Source organism: Ranitomeya imitator, chromosome 4 (assembly GCF_032444005.1).
Source record: "Ranitomeya imitator isolate aRanImi1 chromosome 4, aRanImi1.pri, whole genome shotgun sequence".
In the NCBI taxonomy this organism is placed as follows: Eukaryota; Metazoa; Chordata; class Amphibia; order Anura; family Dendrobatidae; genus Ranitomeya; species Ranitomeya imitator.
Window position 1 is genome coordinate 544,554,615 of NC_091285.1, and position 14,333 is coordinate 544,568,947.

Below are 14,333 nucleotides of genomic sequence, written 5' to 3' on the forward strand. Positions count from 1 at the left end.
GAGGTGTAAAATAAATAATTAAAATAAAAAATATTGATATATTCACCTATCCGGCGGCCCCTGGACATCACGCTGGTAACCGGCAGGCTTCTTTGTTTAAAATGAGCGCGTTTAGGACCTGCGAATGACGTCGCGGCTTCTGATTGGTCGCGTGCCGCTCATGTGACCGCCACGCGACCAATCAGAAGCTGCGACGTCATTCGCAGGTCCTAAATTCCTAGAATTAGGAGTTTAGTGAATGAGAATGACGTCGCGGCTTCTGATTGGTCGCGTGGCGGTCACATGAGCGGCACGCGACCAATCAGAAGCCGCGACATCATTCGCAGGTCCTAAACGCGCTCATTTTAAACAAAGAAGCCTGCCGGTTACCAGCGTGATGTCCAGGGGCCGCCGGAGAGGTGAATATATCAATATTTTTTATTTTAATTCTTTATTTTACACATCCCTATGGATCCGATACCGATACCCAATACCACAAAAGTATCGGATCTCGGTATCGGAATTCCGATACCGCAAGTATCGGCCGATACCCGATACTTGCGGTATCGGAATGCTCAACACTAGTGGTCTCCAATATTACAAAGTTTCCTTTTTTGTCTAGTATCAGCCTTAGGGCTGTTTTATAGGAAATGACTCTGTTCTTCAGCACAAGGGCAGAGGTTGGCGGCAAAGCTGTTTTTAATAAGCCAGTGTGTAATCTTTACAATATGGTGCCACAGCAACAAATAAGTAAATAACAGAAGGCAGAGTAATAGGAATAATGAAAAAGGCCTTTGTAGAGCAATGGTATTTTTTTAATTATTTTTCTGTACCTGGTAGAAGGTTTAATGCAATTGATTATGATCGTCATAAATTTGATAAATATATTTTGTGATGATAAAAATATACACTATGCATATACAGTGCCTTGAAAAAATATTTATACCGTATTTTCCGGCGTATAAGATGACTTTTTAACCCCTGAAAATCATCACAAAAGTCGGGGTCGTCTTATACGCCGGGTACAGCGTGTGCAGGGAGCGGTCCTGGATGGTTCCCAGGATCAGGAGGAGAGGAGAATCCTTCAGGCCCTGGAATCCATATTCATGTAAAAAAAAGAATAAAAATAAAAAATATGGGATATACTTACCCTCCGAAGGCCCGCGGCTCTCAGCGGTGCAAGCGGCGGCCTCCGTTCCTAAGGATGCATTGAGCAAAGGACCTTCGATGACATCACGGTCACGCGACCGGTCACGCTATGTCATCAAAGGTCCTTTGCTCAATGCATCCTTGGGAACAGAGGCCGCCGCTTGCACCTATGAGAGCCGCGGGCCGTCGGAGGGTAAGTATATCCCATATTTTTTATTTTTATTCTTTTTTTACATGAATATGGATCCCAGGGCCTAAAGAAGAGTCTCCTTTCCTCCTGACCCTGGGAACCATCCGCACTGCGCACGCCGTATAAGATGACTGGGCATATAAGATGACCCCCGTCTTATGCGGTGAGTATATCCCAAACTCCATATTTTATATGGAAAAGTTGGGGGTCGTCTTATACGCCCAGTCATCTTATACAGCAGAAAATACGGTGCTTTTCCACATTTTTTCACATTATACCCACAAGCTTAAATGTATTTTTGGGGTATGTTATGTGGTATACCAATACAAAGTGGTAAGTATTTGTGAAATGTAAAGGGAATGATACCATGATACATGGTTTTCTAGTTATGTTAACAATATCAATCTGAAAATTCTGATGTGCATTTGTATACAGCCTCCTGTAGTCTAAAACCCTAAATAAAATCCTGATTGACCAATTGCCTACAGAAGTTACATAATTAGTAAATTGAGTCCACCTGTATTTAATTTGTTCTCAGTACAAGTATACCGATTTTGTGAAGGCCTCAGAGGTTTGTGGAAAACAATAGCGCTCAAACAGCATCATGAAAACAAAGGAACACATCAGACATGTTAGGGATAAAGTTGTGGAGAAGAGTAAAGCAGGGTAACTTTATAAACAATAAGCCAAATCTCTTTATGGAGCACTGTTAAATCCATCATTCAAAAATAGAAGACGCATAGCACAACTGCAAACCTACCAAGATATGTCTTTTATCTCTAACATGTCATTTTAATCTAAGATTTTTATTACTACACAACTTTTCCTTGTTAGTTTTGCAATTTCTATATTAAGGAATATATACTACATATGAGTGTGTATGATTAAAGATGTAGCAAATTTTGCTGTTACAAGTTACACACCATCTTGCTAACTTTACAAAGAATGATATTATACTTAATAGGATTAACATAATTTATCATTTTGAAACCATTGACATAAGTCTAGTTTGGTTTCACAGGACACTTTTTGTGCTGTGATATCCCAGTACATGTAACATGCATTACGGTAAACTTTTCTGCATCGATATATGAAAATTAACCCAACACTTGCCAAATTAAAATTTTTACAAGTACGGATTTTTCAGAAAAGGGCGTCCCAATATTCAATTAAAAATGACAATGACATGATTTCCTATTTTGAAAACATTCATTTTACAAACACAACACAAAAAATTGGACCTAATTATAAAAATTATAAAATCTTAGTTACTAGAAGCTAAAGATTAGGCGTCCCCCCAAAAAAAGGCATTAGTAGATAATGGGTTTTAAGAAGATATCTTAACTTTACCCATTACCAATATAGATGAAAGTGAAGTATGACAGCATTTATAATACAAAAAATTGTGATATGTATTTGCACAAATTTTTGAAAAAGCTAATTCTCAATCTTTAACAAAGTAGCTCAAACTGAGCTGATAATAACTATGCGGCTATGCACGAGCTGGCAATATTTTAAAAACGCAGCATGCACAACGTTCATCTGATTTCCAGATAAAAAATTGGCAATAAAGTCTATGCAAAGTATTCAAAATACAGATGCATCCATAAGAGATCAGTATTGGATTTGATTAGAATCATTTTATCATCAATATTACATTCATTTTTCATACCGGCTGTTTCATGCAGTTCAATTTTCCTCCTTATTGATGCAAGTTATCAAGTATCAATGGTGTTATACAAATATTAATAGTGTTACTGTATTTTAACTTGCGGATACAAAAAAAAATGACTATCTTCTTTAACACTTGAATGAAATACGCTTTAAACTAATGACAAAGTTCACTAAATTTAGTTATTTATTCACCGTAACTTAAATGAAGCCACTATTAAAGACAAAACTGTAAGTATTTTTTATATAAATAAAGAAGAGAAAATTTATAAAATTGTTTTACACAACTGTTCACACGTTATAAAATATAGCATTAATTGCAGACACTAAATTTATGAAGTAACCATGTAATTTGTCAATGCATTGAGCATATTTGAGGTTGTTTTCTATAGCTACTGTATCCTACTTATACATCTAGACACGTTTAGACATATTTGCTGTTAGGGTTGGTGGATCGCACTAAATATAAATAAAGATGAAGTGCGATCGCAACTCGGGGTCCACCGTGCAGAGATGTAAAACCGCAGCTAGTTAATAATGGCATGACGCAAGAGATCTTGAAAGCACACGGGGTTAAATGTCACCCCATGACAAAGTAACTACCATGCTCTGTTAGCTTTCCGGAAGGGTAGAGACAGGCATGCAGCCGTCCCTGGACAGTATGGCGCAGCTAGATGCCAAGCTAGTGGAATTGGCGCTATATGAAATCCCCTGTTACTTCACAGGTGAGCGCTACCCTCACAGGGGCACGGAACAGGTATTGGACACAGTCACAGCGTATGCACTCACACGAACTCCTCTCTGGAGGTGCTGTAATTCTAAAGGCTATATGCCCGCTCTAAGCACACACACAAACTCCTCTCTGGAGGTGCTAGAACTTTAAAGGCTATACATCTGCTCTGAGCACACGAAGACAAGTCCACACTACCGTAGTGTTTCACACACACATGTAGCATAAATGATCTAAGTGCACCAACGAGCGCACCAAAGATCCTTTTACAGATTATGCCAATCAGACAGGACCTTGCTTGCAAGCCAATCTGGAGCCGGCACAGGACCTGAGCAGGTGACGACCGACCATCAATGAGAGGCCGCCACTTCACAAGCATGCTCAGCAGAGCGAATCCTGGACTTAGCCTCAAGAATGACTGCTCGCTGTTGTTTATTATTAGTTACCATAGCTGAACCTGGAGATGCAGCAGTAACAATGCGCACAGCCTGAGTATGAGCAAGGTGCTGAAACCGATGTCTTTGCTGAGCAACATTCACTGTGGTTGAGACTGAATGGGAGACCGCAGAGGAAAATAAGGCTTGTGATCCATCTTGTGCAGAGGAATAATCCCGACGCCTAACATTTGACCCCTCAAAAATGATTTTCCAAGAATAGAATTTGAGCTCTAATGTTGACAAGAGCCATGTTTCTTTTAATTTACATATTTCTGCTTGTTGGGATGAACTCCAGTGGTTAACTCTTTTTTGCCAAAACCTATTTTTGCGTTCATGGCCAGGCCAATTTTTTAAATTCTGACCAGTGTCACTTTATGTGGTACTAAATCTGGAATGCTTCAACGTATCCTTGTAATTCTGAGGCTGTTTTTTGGTGACATATTGTGCTTTATGAAAGTGGTAAACTTGGTCCGATGTGTCTAACATTTATTTCTGAAACTATCGGACATTTGGTGAAAATTTCCTAAAATTAAATGAGAGTTAATTCACACATAATAATTAATAAATAACAATTCCCTCATGTCTTTTTGACATGAGCACAATTTTTGAAACATACCATATATACTCGAGTATAAGCCAACCCCCCTAATTTCGCCACAAAAAACTGGGAAAACTTAATGACTCGAGTATAAGCCTAGGGTGGGAAATGCAGCAGCTACCAGTAAATGTCAAAAGTAAAAATAGATACCAATAAAAGTAAAATTAATTGAGACATCAGTAGGTTAAGTGTTCTTGAATATCCATATTGAATCAGGAGCCCCATATAATGCTCCATAAAGTTTATGATGGGCCCCATAAGATGCTCCATATTAAAATATGCTCCATATAATCCTGCATAAAGGTGAATAATGGACCCAAAAGATGCTCCATAGACACATTTGCCCAATATAATGCTGCACAAATGTTGATTATGGCCCCATAATATGCTCAATAAAGATATTTGCCCCATATAGTGCTGCACAAACATTGATCATGGCCCCATACAGACACTTGCCCCATATAGTGCTGCACAAACGTTATGGCCCCATACAGAAACTTGCCCTATATAGTGCTGCACAAACGTTATGGCCCCATATAGTGCTGCACAAATGTTATGGCCCCATACAGACACTTGCCCCATATAGTGCTGCACAAACGTTATGGCCCCATATAGTGCTGCACAAACGTTCTGGCCCCATACAGACACTTGCCCCATATAGTGCTGCACAAACATTATGGCCCCATACAGTGCTGCACAAACGTTATGGCCCCATATAGTGCTGCACAAATGTTATGGCCCCAAATAGTGCTGCACAAACATTATGGCCCCATACAGTGCTGCACAAACGTTATGGCCCTATACAGTGCTGCACAAATGTTATGGCCCCATGTAGTGCTGCACAAACATTATGGCCCCATATAATGCTGCACAAACGTTATGGCCCCATAGATGCTCCATACCGACACTTGCCCCATTTGCTGTTGCTGCGATAAAAAAATAAAAAAATGACATACTCACCTCTCCGTCGCTCAGACCCCCGGCACTTTTAATATTCACCTGCTCCTTTTTCCGGCGCTGCTCCATCTTCAGCGTTTCCTGCACTGCCACTGACGTTCAGGCAGAGGGCACGCACTAACCACATCACCGCGCCCTCTGACCTGAGCGTCACTGCTGAAGACGGAGCGGCACTGGAACGAGGAGCTGGTGAATATCGTGCAGCGCTCCCCGTTATACTCACATGCTCCTGGTGCAGTCCCTGCACGTCTGTCCCCTGGTGCCGGCAGCTTCTTCCTGTACTGAGCGGTCACTGTTAGCTGTCAGTGATCGAAAGGCTAGTTAGGAAGAATAGAGGGGTCCCCATGATGTTTTTTAAAATTATTTAAATATATCATTTTTAAAAATGGCAAGAGGGCCCCCCACATTTTTCACAACCAGCCAAGCTAAAGCAGACAGCTGGTGGCTGGTTTTCTCACGCTGGGAAAGGGCCATGGACATTGGCTCCCCAAGCCTAAACATAACCTAAAAATTCCCTCATCAGGAGGCCTGATATAGTGATGTCATCTCATGGTACATGATCATGAGATGACATCACTATATCAGGCCTCCTTATGAGCCAGTAGGGTGAAACATGTTGAGGCATACATGAGGCACACTTGCATGGATGAGTATTAACCTTGGCTCCATGTATATCGATGCAATGATTTTAAAAGATAAGTCTCTATGTTGCTTGAATCCTTGGAGGGCAAAAAAATTCTTAAATTACTATATCATGTTGAATCCCTAAGGGATAGCAATACATTTCATACATTGAAGTATTGATTTGATCTACTCATTTGATCTATTACATTTGATTTACTATCGATTTAAATAGAGTGGGATAAGCTGTTTGTGGATTTCACAAATGTTTACTTAATGTTGAATCCCTAAGGGATAGCCATACGTTTGATGCATTGGATGTATTCATTTGATCTGCTCTTTTGTTCTATAATATTTGATTCTCTATCTATTCAAATAGAGTGGGCAAGCTTATTATTGATATCACAGATATATCCTACTTTATTTATAGCTGTGGATAAGACTGTACCATTAACCCTTTAGTGTAGTGCTGCAGGAGTTACTCTGTCTAGTGATAGCGACTCCCTGAATTTATAGATAGATAGATAAGAAACACATTGTGTAATAGAGCACACCAGGAAATTAAAGGGAACCTGTCACCTGGATTTGGTGGGACTGGTTTTGGGTCATATGGGTGAAGTTTTCGGGTGTTTGATTCACCCTTTCCTTACCCGCTGGCTGCATGCTGGCCGCAATATTGGATTGAAGTTCATTCTCTGTCCTCCGTAGTACATGCCTGCGCAAGGCAATCAAACAAGCAAGGAAAGGGTGAATCAAACACCCGAAAACTCCGCCCATATGACCCAAGACCGGTCCCGCCAAATTCAGGTGTCAAAAGCATTCGGCCCCCTGGAACTTTTCAACCTTTTCCCACATATCATGCTTCAAACATAAAGATGCCAAATGTAAATTTTTGGTGAAGAATCAACAAGTTGAACACAATTGTGAAGTTGAACAAAATGTATTGGTTATTTTAAATTTTTGTGAAAATACAAAAACTGAAAAGTGGGGCGTGCAATATTATTTGGCTCTTTTAACTTAATACTTTGTTGCACCACCTTTTGCTGCGCTTACAGCTGCAAGTCACTTGGGGTATGTCTCAGTTTTGTATATCGGGAGACTGAAATTCTTGCCCATTCTTCCTTGGCAAACAGCTCGAGCTCAGTGTGGTTTGATGGAGATCGTTTGTGAACAGCAATTTTTAGCTCTTTCCACAGATTACAGAATACTTTTGCAAGGCACTTTATGTGTGTGATTTTTTATATGCATGGTTGCAGTTTTGCATACTATATATAGCTTGTAAGTGTAAGAATTTTTTAAGGTGACTCAATAAAGTTCTATTTTAATATATTAGTAATATATATTCCCCCTATATTTCTATTAATAGCAGATGGACCTGAGTAGGGACATGCTTTTTTTGCGGATTGAGTTGAAGGTTTTACTGAGAAAACATAACATTTTGGATCATATTTATCCTGCTCTCTACCCTGAGCACTTACTTTGAGGTTTCCATCTAAATCTCCAAAAGATGTGATTCAGATGAAATCCCTGAGAGATACATTCACTATAATGAGGCAGAAGAGTTAATTTGGACTTCGACTGGCCTATGTTCAGTGGTGTCCTTTTTAGAAGTGCACAGCCAGAGCAGAGAAGCAGAGCGCCGGGGACAGACAGCGGTAGGTAAGTATGTAGCGTTTTTTTTTTTTTTACTTTTACGATGGCAACCAGCGTAAACATCGGGTTACTAAGCGCGGCCCTGTGCTTAGTAACCCGATGTTTACCCTGGTTACCGGCATCGTTGGTTGCTGGAGAGCTGTCTGTGTGACAGCTCTCCAGCGACCAAACAGCGACGCTGCAGCGATCCGGATCGTTGTCTGGATCACTGCAGCATCGTTTAGTGTGAAGGTACCTTTACCCTGTGTCAGAGCTGACCTCACTGTGTGAATAAGCGCAGACAAGAGGAACGGCACCCAATCTATGGACACCAGTCTGGGGAAGCTTTTAAATGTAATTATCAGCTCAGAAAAGGGAGGCCACACCCTGGCTTGTACAAAATTCAAAAATACAAAGAAAAACAAAAATTGAGCTTGGATTGTTGGTATACATGCAGCACATAAACGCATGTTCACTTTGGCCATAAAGAGCACAAAACCTACAAGAAACAAATAAGCAAAAAACCCTGATGTAACTAAATAAGTAAAAATTAAGTGCACTTTATGGCCAATGTTGTTAGGTGTCGAGTTCCTGCCCCTGCACAGGGGTAATCTCGAACCATGTCTGCTGCGGTCTCCCATTCTCCTCCAGCCACAGAGGAGCCTGCTCAGCAGAGACGTCAGTCCCAGTGTCTGGCTCAGGCAGATACTGTGCTCTTGGTTACTGCTGATCTTCCAGACTCAGCCATTGTAACCAGTACTGATCAGCGGCGAGCAGGCACTCCTGGGAAAAAGCCCTGCTTTTCTTCTTCTGAACATGCCCAAGGGACGACCTCTCATTGGAGGTCGGGGGTCAGATGCTCAGGTCCTGTAGCAGCTCCTATTGGACCTCTAGGGAGGTCCTGGAGAACTCTTAAAGGTTTGCATGGCCGCACGGCTATAGGCTAGTATAAATCAGTTATTGTGTATGTGTGTGTGAATGTATGCCTGTTCTGGTGAAAGCTGCAAATCATACAGATTCGTAGTGTTGATGACTGCTCGCAAATGTTGGAGCTACCTAGTGCCAATTAGTGCCATCCAGCACCAGGAACAATGTATAGCGTCTATCTCCAGTGTTAGCCAGTTTGGCACCGTGTGCAACCAGTGCACTTACCTGTCCCTACTTGGGCAGTTAGCAGTGTCTATCAGAGCAGCGCTGCAAGTACTCACTGCGCTAAATGTATTTTGTGTTTTCCCTGGCACCGCAGTTTCGGGGGCCAAATGCAAGTGGTCTGGAGGGACTCTAACCCCCGTCTTGGGGAAGTTTTGTGACTCAATACTTGCGTTCCCTTTGCGGTACTGCGGTCCTGTGACACAACAGGGTTCGCTTCATTCATACCAAGTGTAGCTAACAATTGTGTGTGTTCATTATACCGTCATTTACTGTCCGCCTTTACCTAGCAGCAGGTATCACCCCTGCACAGTGGACCCCGGGCTGCGAACGCATTTTATTCCATCTTTATAATTATTTGGTGCATTCCACCAGCCCTAACAAATGTTTTGTGCGGTTTATGGCCAATGTGAAGCTCCGTTTATGTGCTGCATGTATACCAAGTTAATCCAAGCTCAATTTTTGTGTTTTACACAATAAAAACAAATTTCTAGAAAAAAATAATTGTTTTGCATTTTATTATTTTGCTTTATTCTGAGAGCTATAACTTTTTTATTTCTCTACTGACAGAGCTGTTTTTTGTGTGACAAGACGACGTGTTTGGCAGTTCCATTTTTATCTACAGTTTTTGTCACTTCTTATTCTACTTTTTTTTCCGATGGTAAGATGAAAAAGAATAGTTTTTTGCCACTTTTTTACGGTGTTCATTGAAAGGGTTAACTAGTCTGACTGTTTCATACATCAGTTCTTTAAGGATTGTGGTGTAGTCACCCCTGTTACAGGTAGGGGGCGCTGTATGGGCTTCCTAGTGAGCGATGGAGGCGTATTACGGCCATAGGAATGCATGGCAATCACAGATATAACTGTGGTGATGAGTCAAAGTCCAGCATTATTGTGAATGGCCGGTATGTGTGTCGCAGAGGAAGACACTCTGCACTGTCAGCCTGAAGTAAGGATGTTCTGGGACCTGTAGTCCTACTAGTGAATTGTGTTGTTTAACTAGGGAGGCTGGCAGGGCTAGTTCTGAGAGATGGGTGGGTCAAACTAGCCACGCACACTCCTATCTAGGGGAGTGGTTACAACCATATAATATGACTGAGGTCTGGTCACATGGGTCTCTGAGTGTGGACCTGAATGGTCTGTGCTGGAAGGTCCTGAAGAGCCCCATGTGTTGGGAGTGTCAACTCCCTGAAGAGCACATGGCGGGGGCTCTGGACCTGGCACAGGGCAGGCTGTGGAACAGTCTGAAACCGGGGGTAATACTGTCTGGGACACCTCTGAGGCCAAGAGGTGTCCAGGAACCTGCGCCAATAGGTAACGGATGGAGATCCGTGTGTTATGCTGATCGGGATCAGTGAGGTACTGTGATAAAGCTGAATATGTGCAGATGGTGTTCCAGCTGTTATCAAGTTCCTGAGGATGTTGTTTATGTGGATGTGAAATAAACCTAAGATACTGTGTTTTGTAAGAAAGCCGTGCCTGTATGCGTTATTCCCGTGCCAAGCGAGTGTCCCCCAAGACCCGAAGTAAGGGAAACGCTACAGGATGCAGTGATACCAAATATGTGGACTTTTTTGTTTTTATATAAATATACATATTTATTGGTCTTTTTAAATTTATTTTGTGATGTTTTTTAATATTTTTAAAAACATTTTAACTTTTTTTTTACTTTGTTATTAAGCCCCTGGAAATTACTTCAGATTTTGTATGTCTGATTACAGGTCTCATGCATTGCAATACACATGTACTAAGTCTAACAGGCCACCGAACCTGGCAGACTCAGAGGTTATGAATAGAGTTGAGCAAATTTCTTCGGGTCCCAGCTTATTCGGCAAGCTATAGCACCATGATAGCAGCATTTAGAAGATAGCAAAGGGATACTATGAGACTGCTTTCCATTGATAAATGGCAGCCAGCAAGCACCGATATTTATCCTCAGTGGGCAGTCGGAAAGAGGTTAATAAATAGAACAAACCCCATTTTCATGAACTGAAAATAAAAACCAATGATGTTCAAAATTATTTTCGATCATTTTCGATATCATCTGCAGGTGGGAGGCCACACAATGTTGCCTATCCGCTGGATGCCTCCAGAGAGCATAATGTACCGAAAGTTTACCACGGAAAGTGATGTTTGGAGTTTCGGTGTTATCCTTTGGGAGATATTTACATATGGAAAGCAACCATGGTTTCAGCTCTCAAACACAGAGGTACAGTATGATGCATGCTTTGTATCTAAATACTTTGGTGAAATAGGGCTTTTCCTGCAAATAACAGAATAGCAATGAACTAAGCGCACTCATACGGCTGTATAAATCCGCAAGATCAGAACGCAGTGCATAAACTGGTGAGTGACTCTCCCTACCCAAGAGTAACAGCTTAATGTATTTACATGCAGATGTCACATTCGGGTAGGGAGAGCAACTGGCCAGTCTGAGTATTACATTGGTATCTCCATCCAAATTATATGGCCATCTAAGTGCACCCTTGAACACAGTTACTTATTCTTCAAGCGCCTACACATTTTATAAGAGAAATTTAAGGCTACAATTCACCATTTGAAATCTTAATGTGGTCACAGACATTAGATGGAAACTGGTAACGGTGAAACAACAGTTGAACAATCTGTCAAAACAGCAAGACACATTAGAGTAGGCATTTAGTCTAAATTGGAAGATGGACTAAAAATGTTGGGGGGATTTTCTAGGAAAGTTCTTTCAGTAAATATTTTTTGTGATATCAAAGGTTTTAAGCACAAAAAACTTCCTTGCAGATGATGACATTGCATCATTAAGTGGCTAAAACAATTATTTGTAGTTAGATTTCTTCCGACAAACAATTGATTTTGTTCAGTCCATCCATTTTGACCAACTTAAGATGAATTTATATGGCAACAATTAGAATGGAAGAGCAGCATGCCCAAGGAATAATAAATCTCAGTGTTAGTTGGCATCAGGTGAGTGATATGTTGGCCTTTGTGGCACATAGATTGATTGTTAGATAGACATAAATGTTTTACAGTTCCTAATCAATTAATTTATGTTGTATTTCCCCACATGGGAAATTAATGTATTTCTGAATCACCTAAACAATAAATTAGGTCTGTCAGCACAGTTAACTGACAGTCTTACTTTAGACCATTACAAACAAGAGCGGTGTCTCCTTCCATTACATCTGTAGCATGTTCACTGACCGGAGAAGATTCTGTATTCAACAAGCACTTAGGGTTGAGCTTTTAGTCATAAACAAAGTATATCTGTGAGATTATGGATTGTTGTACTACAAGACAGTTGCATTCATTGCTCAAAATAGAGAACTTACCTAAAAAGAATCAAGATGATAACATGTTTTTCAATGATCGGACCACAGGACCAAAAACTAACTGTAGTAATAGCAAAAAGTTTTATTTTTTTTCATAAAATATTTTTATCTTGCATATTTAAGTAGGAAAAACTGAGATACAAACCAGGCTAAACACAACTCAGGGGTTCCTCTGAACTTAAACAGGAGGTCTTATAATTTTTCTAATTTCAATGATGCAGCTTATATTGGCTACCATATGAATGTGATAATCTTGAATCATCATAGAGATATAAAGACTGTATATAGATTTGCCTTTCTACCACCAATATAAGAACTTTTTAACAGTCACTTTTCAAATATCCATTTTTTTCCTTTAGATAAATCTAATTATAAATTATATTCATTCAAACAAAGATTCAAGATATTAAAATTAAGTTCATGTCATTTGTTAATTCCGTTAATTATTTATTATAACAGGGTTCACATATGTTCAGCCTTCAGATATGTTCTCCAACTGACTAATAACACATTAGCTTGCATTGTTTTGCCCATGTGTTCAGCTTTGTGTGGTTTCAGTTTGAGATTGAACATCTTCTTGGATATGTGTATTAGGTGCACCATTTTGCAAAAAAAATTGTGTGAAAAATATATTAATACGTGAGCCAGACATTAGTAATAACAATTATTCTAGAACTATTTTCATGGTTCCTGATTCAGTCTGCAGTAGAATTGATACTTTAAATGTAGTTGTAATTGTCAAAAATATGAGTAAGAAAAGCAAAGATAAAAAAGAAAAATAAGAAAAATTATCTGGTTGTAAAATAGTAAGTTAATGAAAGTTAAACTTATAATATAAACTGAAAGAATGGAGATGGAAAGAGAAAAAACACAAGTGAATGAAGACATTTAAATACAAGTTAAAAGATTTAGTAATTTTCTACTTGAAACTAACGAGCTAAACACAGACAGAATTGAACATAGGATTCACATCAGAAGTTAAATGTTAGATATTTCTCATTTAATTTGAAAATCATTTATAAAGTGATGGCAGTAACATATCTTAAGTAAAGTTAGGACAGGACCATGTCCCCCACTTTGAAGCATCCCCTCTTCTTTTTTACAACGTTTTGTAAAGCTTTCGGAGAGGAATGTTATCCAGTTTTTGTCTGTTGTAAGATTTTTAGTTGCTTAACAATTCTGAGTCTTCTTTGCTGGATTTTTTTGTTTCATAAAGTGTCACATATTTTCTGTTGGTGAAAATTCTGACATTTTTTGCCAGTTCAATATTCCTTCAACTAAAAATGCTCACTACAGTTTTCTAAATTGGGCCAGAAGGCAATTACCAAAGCCCTTAGCAAACTATACTTGCTAGCGATATTCTGCTTCCATGAATAAGAGATCCTATAGCCTAGTGTGCATATCAGAGGAATCATGGAGGAACCTTTTGATGTTAAGTGGGAAAAGTGAAGAGAGTAGCACTTCCACATGTGAAATAAAAGCACTATTTTGTTTCTTTAAACTGTAAAATACAATATAGAAAGATAAAACACGTATGTGTTTCCGGAATCCAAGACGCCCTTAATCATATCATACGCTATGCTGCGATTAAGGGCTTCTGGGATGCTAGAAACAGTTCTGTTTTTTTATCTTTGAATGTTGGATTTTACAGTTTAAAGAAATAAAATAGTTTTTTTCTTCTTTGGAAGTGCTGCTCTTTTCACTTTTCCCATTGTTGCTGAGCCACACCAGCTGGAGCTGCGGCACACTCCAGTTTCTGTCCAATGGACTTTCAAACAACAAAGCGTGGTAAGCTTTGATACTTTTTTCTTTTGATGCTAACTCAGTATTTATCTTCTCAATATGTAATAACAACAGCACCAAACAATTTTGGTAAAGAAAACAATGATTTTGTTTTGCC

At 39.7% G+C, this 14,333-nt stretch overlaps 1 protein-coding gene across 7 annotated transcripts in view; it reads left to right on the top strand.

Annotated features, from left to right (window-relative positions):
- Positions 1 to 14,333, top strand: part of NTRK3 (neurotrophic receptor tyrosine kinase 3) — a 1,162,015-nt gene that overhangs the window by 1,144,697 nt on the left and 2,985 nt on the right. For all 7 annotated transcript variants that reach the window (XM_069766240.1, XM_069766242.1, XM_069766243.1 and 4 more), the window contains one exon: positions 11,164 to 11,322. In XM_069766240.1, the coding sequence (XP_069622341.1) occupies positions 11,164 to 11,322 (159 nt within the window). The remainder of the gene's footprint in view (positions 1 to 11,163; positions 11,323 to 14,333) is intronic.